Below are 12,555 nucleotides of genomic sequence, written 5' to 3'. Positions count from 1 at the left end.
CGAAGCAGCTCCGCGCAGCTTCGTCTCTCACAGCCAGACCCCACCAAGCGCCGTCTCCAACCCAAGCCGATTCTCGTTTATCACCTTCTCACCTGACTCTCTCTGCCTTTTTCGTCCCACTTCTCCAACTCGTAAAAAGGCTTCGCGCCCGCGCTTATATTACGCGTTCTGCAAATCAATGCGCGCTTCATGGAGACATGCCCGCGATGGTCTTTCGTCTGCCCTGGTTGGCTGGTGGGGGCTCGCTCGCCCAGCCTCGGGTGGTGCGTCGACGTGCCACGCCCGTGATCTGGCGGCTCCTCCCCCTTCTTCTTCGAGATGGAGCACATGGGCAATGGCATCTTGTGGGGAGGTAGAAAACCACTCGCACCGCTTTTGAAGGGAACTTTGGGGCCTACTCTTATTTGATTAATGCAACGCAGATTCAACTACTGGGAACAGATCCTTAACTGAAACACATAATAATGAAATAACTACAAAGAGGTCCTATGGTTCGCTACGTGTTGTTCATGGACTAACTAGGGTGCGATCTTTAACAAGCCAATTAATGGGAATATTTACAGGGGGACATTTATAAGGGATGCATTTACTAAAATTTACTAGTGAAGGTTCTAAAAACCGTAACAATGTATATATATATATAGTATAAGCGAGATGGGAGGCCGAAACATTGGTGGAAAGTTGAAAACAAACAATGCAGAAACAGTGAATGCTGAAACCATGAACCAATAAATTCCACATTCCTGTGCCATCTTCAGTCGAACATCTGGCATGGACAACCGGATCGTGAATGCAGACTTGGGCAAAAAACCTACCCAGTCTGAATGTCTCTATACCCAGTCAATGGCGAATCTGTGAATGTCATGGTTGGAAAGTAGAACCCTCATGACATTTCCTCATTTTTTAAAACTGAATATCTCTACATTTTCATTCCAAACATCGTCATTCCAATCACATATTGTTACTACTCGTGTGACTCGCCGTGCGCCTCACCACACGTCGTTTCAGAGGGATAGGCATCTTTGACCATTTCGGTGTCTTCTGGGTCTTCATGGTGTTTTGGGTATTCAGGAACATTTGGGTCTTCAGGGTCTTTTTGATCCTCTGGGTCTTTAAGGTTATTTTGGGTCTTTGGGGTGTTTTGGGTCTTTGGGGTCTTTGGAGTCTTCGGGGTCTTTTGGGTCTTTGGTGTCTTTAGGGGATTTTAGGTCTTAAGGGTCTTTTGGTTCCTCCAGGTCTTTAAGGGTCTTTGGGGCATTTTGGTTATTTAGGGTATTTAAGGGTTTTTGGGGTCTAAAGGGTCTTTAAGGGTCTTTGGGGTATTTTGGATCTTCACGGTCATTTGGGTCTTCCATGTCTTTTGGGTCTTCGGGGTGTTATGGATCTTTGGGGTGTTTTTTGGGTCTTTGGGGTCTATTGGGTATTCGGGGTGTTTTGCGTCTTCAGGGTATTTTAGGGCATCGGGGTCTTTTGGGTCTTCAAAGCCATGTGGGTCTTCAGGGTCTTTTGGATCCTCTGGGACTTTAAGGGTATTTTGGGTCTTTGGGGTGTTTTGGGTCGTCATGGTGTTTTGGGTCTTCATGATGTTTTGGGTCTTCATGGTGTTTTGGGTCTTTGGCGTCTTCCGGGTCTTCGGGGTGTTTTTGGTCTTCGGGTTGTTTTGGGTCTTCGGGGTATTTTGGGTCTTCAGGGTGTTTTGTGTCTTTGGGGTCTTTTGGGTCTTCAGGGCCATTTGGATCTTCGGGGTCTTTTGGGGCCATTTGGGTATTCAGGGTATTTTGGAGCCCAGGGCCTTTCAGGGTATTTTGGGTCTTTGGGGTGTTTTGGGTCTTTTGGGTGTTTTGGGTCTTCAGGGTTTTTGGGGTCTTTGGGGTCTTTGGGGTCTTCAGGGTATTTTGGGTCTTCAGGGTCTTTGGGGTATTTTTGGTCTTCAGGGTCTTTTGGAGGTATCCACCGATTGCGTTTCACGTCAACCAGTAAGGTCGAAAGAAAAAGATGCGTATCCAGAGGTGTTGGAAAATAACGTGAGGCTGGAGACCAAACCTGAAATTGGAAGATTTGCATTATGCCAATTTTACAGCAGGGGTTCCAGGAATACACACAAAAAATCGTTGCGATCGGTGCAGCCGTTTTTGCGGTACCTGGGACAATAACGTCAGGCGGGAGACCAAACCTGAAAATTCTGGAGACCAAAGCTGAAATTGGAAAAACAATATAGCCTATTTTACTCCAGGGTGTCCCAGGATTACTCACCCCAGGCCCCAGGCTTGTGCTATTTCCACGCAAGGTTTGGGCCCAAGGCCAAGTCATGCCGACCTCCCTGCAGCTTCAGCGAGTCTGGAAACGGGGTGGCCGGCGCTCCTTAACTGCCATGAGCGTCGGCCGTTCGGGCAGTTTGTTGTTCATTTCGGACACCGACTCCAGACGTCGTTTCCTCTGCGACACAGGCGCCCAGGTGAGCGTTCTACCCAGGTCGGCATTGGACCGGGAGGCCGGGAGGCACAGCCCCGCCCAGGAAGCCGCCAACGGCAGTGCTATTCAGACCTTTGGCAAACGGACCGTGGAACTGTGCTTTGGTGGGCAGCGGTTTAAATGGGATTTTGTTACGGCAAAGGTATCCACCCCCTTGCTGGGCGCTGATTTCCTCTGTGCCAAGGGCCTACTGGTGGATGTGAAAATCGGAGGCTCATTAATGTGGAGACATTCAGTTCTCTTCCATGCTCGCTGAGTGGGTCCGCTTCGACGAGGCTTGCGTGCACGCTCCCGACCTCTGATGAGTTTGCCCGCCTCCTCACCGAGTTCCCGGCCCTTACACGGCCCACCTTTTCAGCCATTGCCGTCAAGCATGGAGTGGAGCATCACATTCCGACCACCGGCCCGCCTGTCTATGCCCGGGCTCGACGCATCGACCCGGCGAAACTCACTATCGCAAAGGCGGAGTTCGACACGTTGGAGCGCCTTGGCATCGTGCGACGGTCCGACAGCCCATGGGCCTCACCTCTCCACATTGCGCCGAAGCCGGGTGGCGGTTGGCACCCGTGCGGGGATTATCGCCGCCTCAAAGACGCCACCACCCCTGACCACTATCCAATCCCGCACATCCAGGAGTTTTCTGCCCGCTTGGCCGGTAAAGTTTTTTTTCTAAAGTGGACCTCGTTCGTGGTTACCACCAGGTTCCCGTCCGGCCGCAGGACATTCCTAAGACAGCGGTGATTACACCGTTCGGGCTTTTCGAATTCCTCCGTATGCCTTTTGAGCTCAAGAACGCGGCCCAGGCTTTCCAGCGCCTGATGGACAGCGTGTTGCGGGATTTGCCGTTCCTGTTCGTCTACCTGGATGATATCCTCATCGCCAGCGCTTCCAAGTCGGAGCACATGCTTCACCTCCGAGTGCTCTTTGAACGCCTCAGTCAGCACGGCCTGATCATTAACCCGGCCAAGTGCTTGTTCGGTGTGGCCTCAATTGACTTTCTTGGCCATTGCATCACGAAGGAGGGGGCCGTCCCACTGCCGTCTAAAGTGGAGGCTGTGAAGGGTTTTCCACGCCCCCTCACCATCAAGGCCTTGCAAGAGTTTTTGGGCATGGTGAACTTTGACCATCGTTTCGTGCCCCGGGCAGCCCAGCTGATGCGGCCCCTTTATGAGGCTCTCAAAGGCAAGCCTACCAAATGCGCCATTGACTGGACCGAGGAGATGGCCAAGGCCTTCACGGACGCTAAACTGGCCCTCACCAGCGCAACCATGCTGGCACATCCGTCACGCGATGCACCGATTGCTCTCACCACGGATGCTTCGAACTACGCGGTTGGTGCCGTGCACGAGCAGTGGGTCAACGGGGCGTGGCAGCCGCTTGCTTTTTTTAGCCGGCAGCTCCGCCCTAACAAACGAAAGTACAGTACCTTCGATCGTGAGCTCCTAGGTCTCTACCTAGCCGACCGACACTTCCGATACCTGTTGGAAGCCTGCCTGTTCACGGCGTTTGTGGACCACAAGCCCCTGGTTTTTGCCATGGCCAAGGTCTCGGAGCCGTGGTCTGCCCGTCAACAACGCCAGCTCTCCTTCGTTTCCGAGTTCATGACGGACATCCAACATGTTGCTGGGAAGGACAATAGGGTCGCCGATTGTATCTCCCGATCCATAGCTGGTGCGGTTCACCTTGGCATCGACTACGCCCGCATGGCGGCCGATCAGATCTCGGACCCGAATGTCCAGGCCTGCAGGACGGTGGTCACGGGCCTTCTACTGTCTGATGTGCCGTTCGAGGACTCGGGCACCACGCTAATGTGCGACATCTCTTTGGGACGGCCTCGCCCTGTCGTACCCACCAGCTGGAGACAGCCGGTGTTTGAGGCCATCCACGGTCTTTCTCACCCAGGCAGGAAGGCGTCGCAAAAGTTGGTGGTGGCGAAGTTCGTTTGGCACGGGCTCAAGAAGGACCTGCACGACTGGGCCAACACCTGCATCGCGTGCCAACGCTCGAGGGTGCATCGCCATACCCAGGCCCCATTGGCGCCATTCCCATTGCCAGAGCGACGCTTTGACCATGTTCATGTGGACCTAGTAGGACCCCTCCCCCCTCGCGGGGATTCACCCACCTCCTCACGATGATCGATAGGACCACCAGGTGGCCAGAGGCCATCCCGCTCACATCTACAACATCCACCGATGTGGCCAGAGCGTTCATCGGCACTTGGGTTGCCCGTTTTGGCGCTCCCTCGGACATCTCTTCAGACAGGGGCCCCCAGTTCATTTCAGAGCTCTGGGGTGCTGTGGCCCAGGGGCTTGGGGTAAAGCTCCATCGCACCACTGCATATCATCCCCAGGCTGATGGTTTGTGTGAGAGGTTCCATCGCTCTATGAAAGCTGCTCTCAGGGCCAGCCTCCGGGATGACAGTTGGGCCGACAGACTCCCGTGGGTCATGTTGGGCCTCAGGACAGCCCCTAAGGAAGACCTCCAGTCCTCATCCGCTGAGCTTGTCTATGGCCAGCCGCTGCGGGTTCCCGGGGAGTTCATGCCTGATGCCACAAGCCCCTGGTCCGCTGCCCGTCAGCGGTCGGTTCTCCGGGAGAATGCCAAGATGTTTGCACCAGTGCCCACATGGTTTGCCTCGGGCCCATGTCCCGCCGGATCTATGTGCAGCGGAGTACGTCTTCATTCACCAGGACGCACACCGGGGGCCATTTTGGCCACCTTACGACGGGTCTTTCCGTGGTCTGGAGGCCGGGGACAAGTCCTTTGTGGTCGACATTGGCGGAAAACCGGACCACCTTTCGGTGGACCGTCTCAAGCCAGCTCACTTGGACCTCGACCAGCCCCCTCGGTTGGCTCAACCCCCATGGCGGGGACGTCCCCCATCAGGTAAGCCCCCGGTTGGCCCACCTACCGCCAAGCCGCTAACAGTCCCTGCTCGGGTCCTCAGTCGTTTCGGCCGGGTGGTTAAGGCCCCCAAAAATTGACATTGCCTGTGCGCGTGAATTCTGTGGGGCGCATGTGGGGGTTATCCATTGGGACACAATCCACGGTCACGGGACCAGTGGGGCTTGGGATGGTATAGGCATGGCGTGTGCCCGGTGGTTGGAGCCACACCCCCTTAAGAAGGGTTGGGTTTGAGATATATGATGCATGAGTTCCAGTCGGTGTTCAGTCCGTCAGAATAAACGAGCCTTGAACCTGCTACGTGTGTCTCGCCTCCCTGTTACCAGCAACTCCTACAATATATCATATGGAAGGCAAGAGCAGTTTTTTTATTTGTTTTTTTTTTTGTATGCAAGATCGAGGCTCGTGAAAGAGCTAACATTAATCACACAAAAAGTCAAACCGACACAAACCAACACATAAAACACAAAATAAGGGGAGCGGTAGACAAGTTGGGGAGAGAGGGCGAAGGACACAAACACAATATTTGAGAGCAGGGACATCGAGAGAACTGTGGGATGGAGAGGGCTTTGGGGGAGGTGGGAGAGGTATAAAACATATGGACACTGCAAGGACTTCCAGGAAAGAAGTTGGAATTTCAAAAAAGTGTGTCTGGGGTGAATTAGAGGGGGTAGAAAAGATCAAGGTTTTGGATGGGGGATGGTGGTGAACCGCTGTTTTAAAGAGCTGGAGGGAGGAGTGGGATTGAAGGAAGTGGGGGAGTTTGTTCCAGAGGCGTGAAAAAAGGGGAATAAAAGAGTGAAGGTGAGCAGAGAGCCTAGATTTTGGCAGTTTAACCATAAGAGGGTTGCTGGCTGATCTTGTGCGACCGGTAGGAATATTTGGGGGACAGAGCACAGAGAGAGCTGGGGAGCAAGGCCGGAGAGGAGTCGGTAGAAGACAGAAAGACCACCAACCTGCCTGCGGTGAGTGAGTGGAGTGAAAGGCCCTCGGAGTTAGCTTCATCGCAGGAGATTCCAATGATTCTGAAAGCTTTGGTTTCAACAGCGTGAAGTCGAACTAGGTGTGAGGGTAATTACCTAATGTGGGTGGAGGTTATGTTTTCACCTGTCTCTGTGAACAGGATATCCCAAAAAGTTGTGGACGGATCTTGACAAATATTGGTAGATATGAGTTTGGTAGGCGACAAAAAAAAGCCGATTAGATTTTGGTTCAGGTCCGTATCCATTTCTAGTCTATCAGTGGGATTCAAAACGTAAACTGTTCAACCTGGCGGAGGTGTACTCTCCACTAAGTGTCGTTCTACTTCATTGTTGGTCAATCAACTGACCTGAAACGCGATTGTTACCCTCGCCAGAAGAGAGGGTATTGCATTCCGTTCCGTCCGTTTGTCTGGCTGTCTGTCTGTTTGCTTGTTTGTCTGCACAGAATAAATATGATTTTCTCTGCAATTGTTGTTCTGATTGACAGGGAATTTTCACCATAGTTGCACCTCAACCTGTATAATTTATTAATAATTATGACGTCATAGGTCACGTAGTACAGACGTTATTTTGGAAAAACAAAAAAACTTTGCACCTCTATATCTCCAAAAGCGCTGCATAGACAAAAATGAGACATGGCAGTGGGGATAAATGGGCATTCTGGGACACATCCAATTTAACATTGGAGTCAATGGGGAAATTAAGGAAACTTATTGACTCACACCCCCTCTCTCATAAAATTACACCCCCCTTTCTCTCAAAAAATTGTGTCCACTTTTTACTAAGCTTTTTACTCAGTAGGGGCTAAATGCTGTTGTGGTGGTTCTGCAACACATCCAATTTAACATTGGAGTCAACGGGGAATGGGCTAAAAACTTAATTAATCACTGTTTTTCACCCTCTTTTTGCCAATCTACAAATATTAAATCCTCAATCGACCAAGTCAATGGGGAAAATTAACTCTCCCCATTTTTCATTATACTCAGACAGAAACCAGACGAATATTTGTTTATGTTTTGTTTTAGGGAATAATTTAATTTTCTTTCAACACTCATCACCATCAAGTATATTAACAAACAATATGTTGGAACTTGGTTCTGTGTGATAGATGAAAGCATATCTCCAACTTACAATCTTGCTTTATCAGGTAGGCTTTCAATCTTTTCAGCAAAATCTACAATTATACCACTTCCACTATTTGTTTCTCCAACTCTTTGTTATGTCTTTCCAATTCTTTTTGAGCCTGTATTTGAGCCTTCCTTTCGTTAGCAGTTTTTACCGCTGCTGAAATACCACCCGTCAATGCTCCCGCCACACTTAAACCAGCAAATAAAGGAATTAGAAATGGGAGAAATCCTCCTCTCTTCTCTATTATTGAATATTTCTTTAACATAGGTTTTGATATTTTAAATTTAAGTGAGCCAGTATCATTTAGTGTTTTCACCTGCTCTCTTGTGAGCAAAACATCAATTCTTACTGATCCTTTTCTTTGAATTGTATTAACATTAATAATACAAGGCTTTCGATTTTGAATACAAGACGATAGTTTATCAAGATTTATTTTATTAACATATACATCAGTTGATACTTTAGCACTCATTTATTTATTAGAAAAATCTATATGATATTAATCATAACACCATTATCTGTATTAATCTGCAATTCTGTTTCTTCTAAAAGCAAACGATATGTATCAACTTCTTCACTCTCCCCCCTTTCAATGTATAGAGAAGTATCCACTCTATTAGACTTTATAGTTTCCTTTTGAGAACTCAGGTCAATTGCATAGATTGTATAAAGTTTTTGCAGTCATATCCAAAATGGGCTCTTGATTAGCGTTGTTTTCACACACCTTTTGGTAAGACTTGCAGGCTTCCGCATAATCATTTTTTCCCCATTCAATTTCCAATCTATCTCGCGGGTAAAATGTACCATTCAGAGAAACCCGAAGTAGTTTCACCTTAGCATTATCACTCAGCGCATTATTCTTATCAGTAGCACTATCTCCATCTGGTTTCTTAAAAATGAGCCATGGGTATCGTGGCTTTCCTTGAAGAACACCCAAATTCCAAGTGTAGGTAGTGCGTTCCAGTTTAATGTGTTGACATCTTCTTTTAAGGCATGATACATTTAGCGGTTTCTTTGAGTTTTTTTTTTTTTTTTTTTTTTTTTTTTTTTTGTATACAATATCGAGGCTCGTGAAAGAGCGAACATTAATCACACAGAAAGACAAACCGACACATAAAACATATAACATAGGGAGCGGTAGACAAGATGGGGAGAGAGGGGGAAGGACACAAACACAACATTTGAGAGCAGGGACCGAGAGACATGGAGACATCGAGAGATCTGAGAGAGGGCGAGGGCTTTGGGGGGGGGGGGGGCGTGGGAAGGGGGCAGTGGGAGAGGTATAAAACATATGGACACTGCCAGGACTTCCAGGAAAGAAGTTGGAATTTCAAACAAGGTGGATCTGGGGTGAATTAGCGGGGGTAGAAAAGATCAAGGTTTTGGATGGGGGAAGATAAGAGATGGTGGTGAACAGCTGTTTTAAAGACCTGGAGGGAGGAGTGGGATTGAAGGGAGTGAGGGAGTTTGTTCCAGAGGCGGGAGAAAAGAGGAATGAAAGAGTGAAGGTGAGCGGAGAGCCGAGATTTCGGCAGTTTAACCATCAGAGGGTTGCTGGCAGATCTTGTGCGACCTGTAGGAATATTTGGGGGACAGAGCACAGAGAGAGCTGGGGGTGCAAGGCCGGAGAGGAGTCGGTAGAAGACAGAAAGACCACCTACCTGCCTGCGGTGAGTGAGTGAAAGGCCCTCAGAGATAGCTTCATCGCGGGAGATTCCAATAATTCGCGGGAGACTTAGTTAAGTCTTCTATTTAACATCTCTTCCGTTTTAAGATTAGGAGTATATTCATGAATATACCAACACAAATCATTAATAACAAATTTATTATTATCACCAAAAACATTAGCAGTCCCAAAAAGCAATCTATTTACATTATCATTCCTTTGTAGTTGAAATAGAATTTTAAGACCATACAAAACTTTATCATATTATCACGAAATCCAAATATACCCTTAAGGAGTACTGCTACTGTAAAACTATTGACTGCTTTTTAGCATTATCAGTAGGGGCATCATTATACATTGCCTTCCTTTGACCATAACCAGGGTCTGCGTTTGTACCCGTTGTATGCGTCTTCTCTTCCTGCCCGATCCAGGACCATCACGAAAAACAACTTGCCGTCGCAGCATTTTGCTGCCACTCACGCCCACCAATCCATCATCCATCACCTTATGGACCACCTGTTGGGTGGCACTGGCACCACGCATTTGGACCACGTTTCAAGTGGCCCTGCTCATGAATAAAGAAAATGATCCATGTGTGCAATTATGAAGATTTAGATGGCCCTGATCTTCAGATGGCCTGTATGCCGGTCAGGGCCAGCCGGTTTTGTTATGCCGCCTACCAAGTTAAGAAGACAGAAGATGACTCCAGCAACAAGTTCTCCAAGTTTTATTCCTCAAGTCCAGGTCCTGGGTCATAGTTTTTGTAAAATAAATGGTGTTTTAGTGTAAAATGTAAGAATGTTGCCCACCGGTTATGTGTTTAGTTTCAAAATTCTGGCAATACGTGAACAGTATAAGGTTGTGGGTGTGAATCTGTTAGGTAGTTTCTCAACGCATTAGGAGGGACATATTTAGTTTAAAAATGTAAATTTTAATGTTAATAAAAATAATAAAAATAATAATAAAAAATCATTAAAAAATGTCGCACACACTGGGATTAGAGTTTAAAATGTTAGAGGAATCACATCTATGTGTCACACTAAAAGTAATGTTTAAATGAATGCCAGCTCACCCCAGCCGCTCCGTGTGGACGACTCGGGTCGAGTCTTGGTGAGAGAAGGGGGTAGTGTTGTAGTTGTGCCATAAAGGCAAACTCCCTATAGTTAAATTGCACGACAACATGTAGCCTGCATTAGTTAGTTATTTTCTATTGAATGTACAGATTAGACCTTTCCCATTGTGTAGTAAAGAAAAGACCAATATGCATTGAGGGTAGGCAGGATGTTCGTTGGTTAAAGGCATGGCCATTAAGATGTGCCGAGAGGCGTGGCCAGAAGTACAGGCCCAAGTGACCAGTAAGGGGGCGGGAGAACCCGTCTCCATGATGTGGCAAGCCTCAGCCAATGAGAGGCTCTGAACATTTTGAAGGGCATGACCAAGCCTGATAATAGCCAATGCACAGGCATTGTCGATCTCTTGCCTTTGGGACTGCGTCGAGGACACACCTGGATTATATTTTACCCGGGACTTCAGCGAGGGCACACACAAGCTGCTGCCCTTTCGCCACGTGCCGACCTCCTGCTCTCGTTCTCTTGCCTTTCCGTATCTCGCACGACACGTGATTGGCCTTTGTTGAACGATCAATACCAAGCGCCTGCTCACAATTCACTTTTACCTGGGATCTCGCTGTGAACGCCACGATCTCTTTCTCTGCATTATCGATCTCTTTTGCCTGGATTTTCACCTCGCCACGTCGATGACCTCTTGCTCTGTTCCTCCGCTTTGGGCTGTGAACCACCAGACCACGTGGTCACCAGCAAGGAACCCCAGCCGGACATCGGTACGGCCCATTAACCAGTGCCTTTTGTCTGTGTGTGTGTGTGTGTGTGTGTGTGTGTGTGTGTGTGTGTGGGTGTGTGTGTGTGTGTGTGGGTGTGTGTGTGTGGGTGTGTGTGTGTGTGTCAGAGTGTGAATGTACCAGTCGGGGTTTATTTGTAGGTAAGATCTGGTAAGCTGTATCTTTGTTCTTTCGCTGTGCCTTCAGAACCAAAGGCTGTTCATTTTTGTTCTTCACTTCTATCTGCTCATTACGTTCTTTCCCATCAATTGGCCTCACACCATCTGAGACCGAATTAGGCTCGAATCTGGTTTATAATTCTTGTTGGGATAAGGCCGCTTTCCACACTGTGTGCAAAACCACTCGGCATTCCAAAAGGTGTGGGAAAGCGAGGGTTCGATCGGAGGGTTCATCCCTCATACCATCTCAACCTCCTTTTACCGTAGCAAATTGTTGTCAGGAGTGGGGATTCGGTCGTACCATCTCGGCCCCCTCTCGGTCGTGCCCTGCGCCCTTACCCGCAACAATATGCTAAAGCTAACAACAAATAACTTCCTAATTATGATACCACAAAAGATAGTTCTATTTTATGTATTATGATGCTAATAATTTGTATGGATGGGCTATGTCTCAAGCCTTACCTTATGGAAAACTCAAATGGGTTAAAGAGAAAGATTATGAAAAGGTTTTACAGGATATCGTTATCTCTACACAAAAAGAATTGGATAAAGCTAAATTGGATATTATTTTGAGGTTGATTAGAAATATCCTGAAGAACTTCATATGAAACATAAAAATCTGCCTTATGCTCTTGATAAAGCAAGACCAAGAAAAGAATGGTTAAGCGATTATCAACAATCATTTAATACCAAAGTGTAAATCAACAGAAAAATTACTTACTACATTATATAATAAAGGAAATTATGTTTTACACCAAAGGAACTTGAGACAATGTTTATCAGCAGGGTTACGAGTGAAGAAGATTCATAGAGTTTTAAAGTTTAACCAAAGTCATTGGTTGAAGGAGTATATTGATTTTAATACGAAGAGAAGAACAGAGGCAAAGACAGATTTTGAGAAGGACTTTTATAAATTGATGAATAATGCTGTATTTGGAAAAACGATGGAAAATGTTAGGAAGAGACAAAACATAAGACTTGCTACATCTTGGAAACAAGCAACAAAATTAATTAATAGACCCAGTTTTCAAAGAGCAGAGGTGTTTTCAGAGAACTTTTGTGCAATCCATTTGGTTAAAGGAAGTATTGAAATGGATAAGCCTATTTATATTGGAACATCAATTCTTGACTTGTCAAAGTCATTAATGTATGATTACTTTTACAATAACTAAAGGAAGAAATATCAAAACGATGTTAATCTACTTTATATGGATAGACAGTTTTATTTTGAAAATTGAAATAGAAGATGTTTATTCAGATATGATTGATGATATTGATATATATGATACAAGTAATTACAAGCCGGTGATAAGTTGTTTTCTTCAAAGAATAAAAAGGTTATTGGAAAGTTTAAGGATGAATTGGGGGGTAAGGTAATGTGTGAAT

At 47.0% G+C, this 12,555-nt stretch overlaps 1 protein-coding gene across 3 annotated transcripts in view; it reads left to right on the top strand.

Moving 5' to 3' along the window:
• Nucleotides 1-12,555, top strand: part of MED8 (mediator complex subunit 8) — a 313,799-nt gene that overhangs the window by 228,046 nt on the left and 73,198 nt on the right. Inside the window, exon 1 of one of the 3 annotated variants that reach the window (XM_068111752.2) lies at nt 10,756-10,993. The exons of the other annotated variants lie outside the window; for them this stretch is intronic. Coding sequence (XP_067967853.1) covers nt 10,910-10,993 — 84 coding nt within the window. The 5' untranslated portion in view covers nt 10,756-10,909. Of the gene's footprint in view, nt 1-10,755; nt 10,994-12,555 lie in introns of those variants that run through there. 3 annotated transcript variants of the gene reach the window in all.

This window comes from Myxine glutinosa, chromosome 1, assembly GCF_964187855.1.
Source record: "Myxine glutinosa chromosome 1, kmMyxGlut1.1, whole genome shotgun sequence".
Taxonomy (NCBI): domain Eukaryota; kingdom Metazoa; phylum Chordata; class Myxini; order Myxiniformes; family Myxinidae; genus Myxine; species Myxine glutinosa.
The sequence above is the reverse complement of the archived record's forward strand: the minus strand, read 5'-3'. Positions and strand labels throughout refer to the sequence as shown.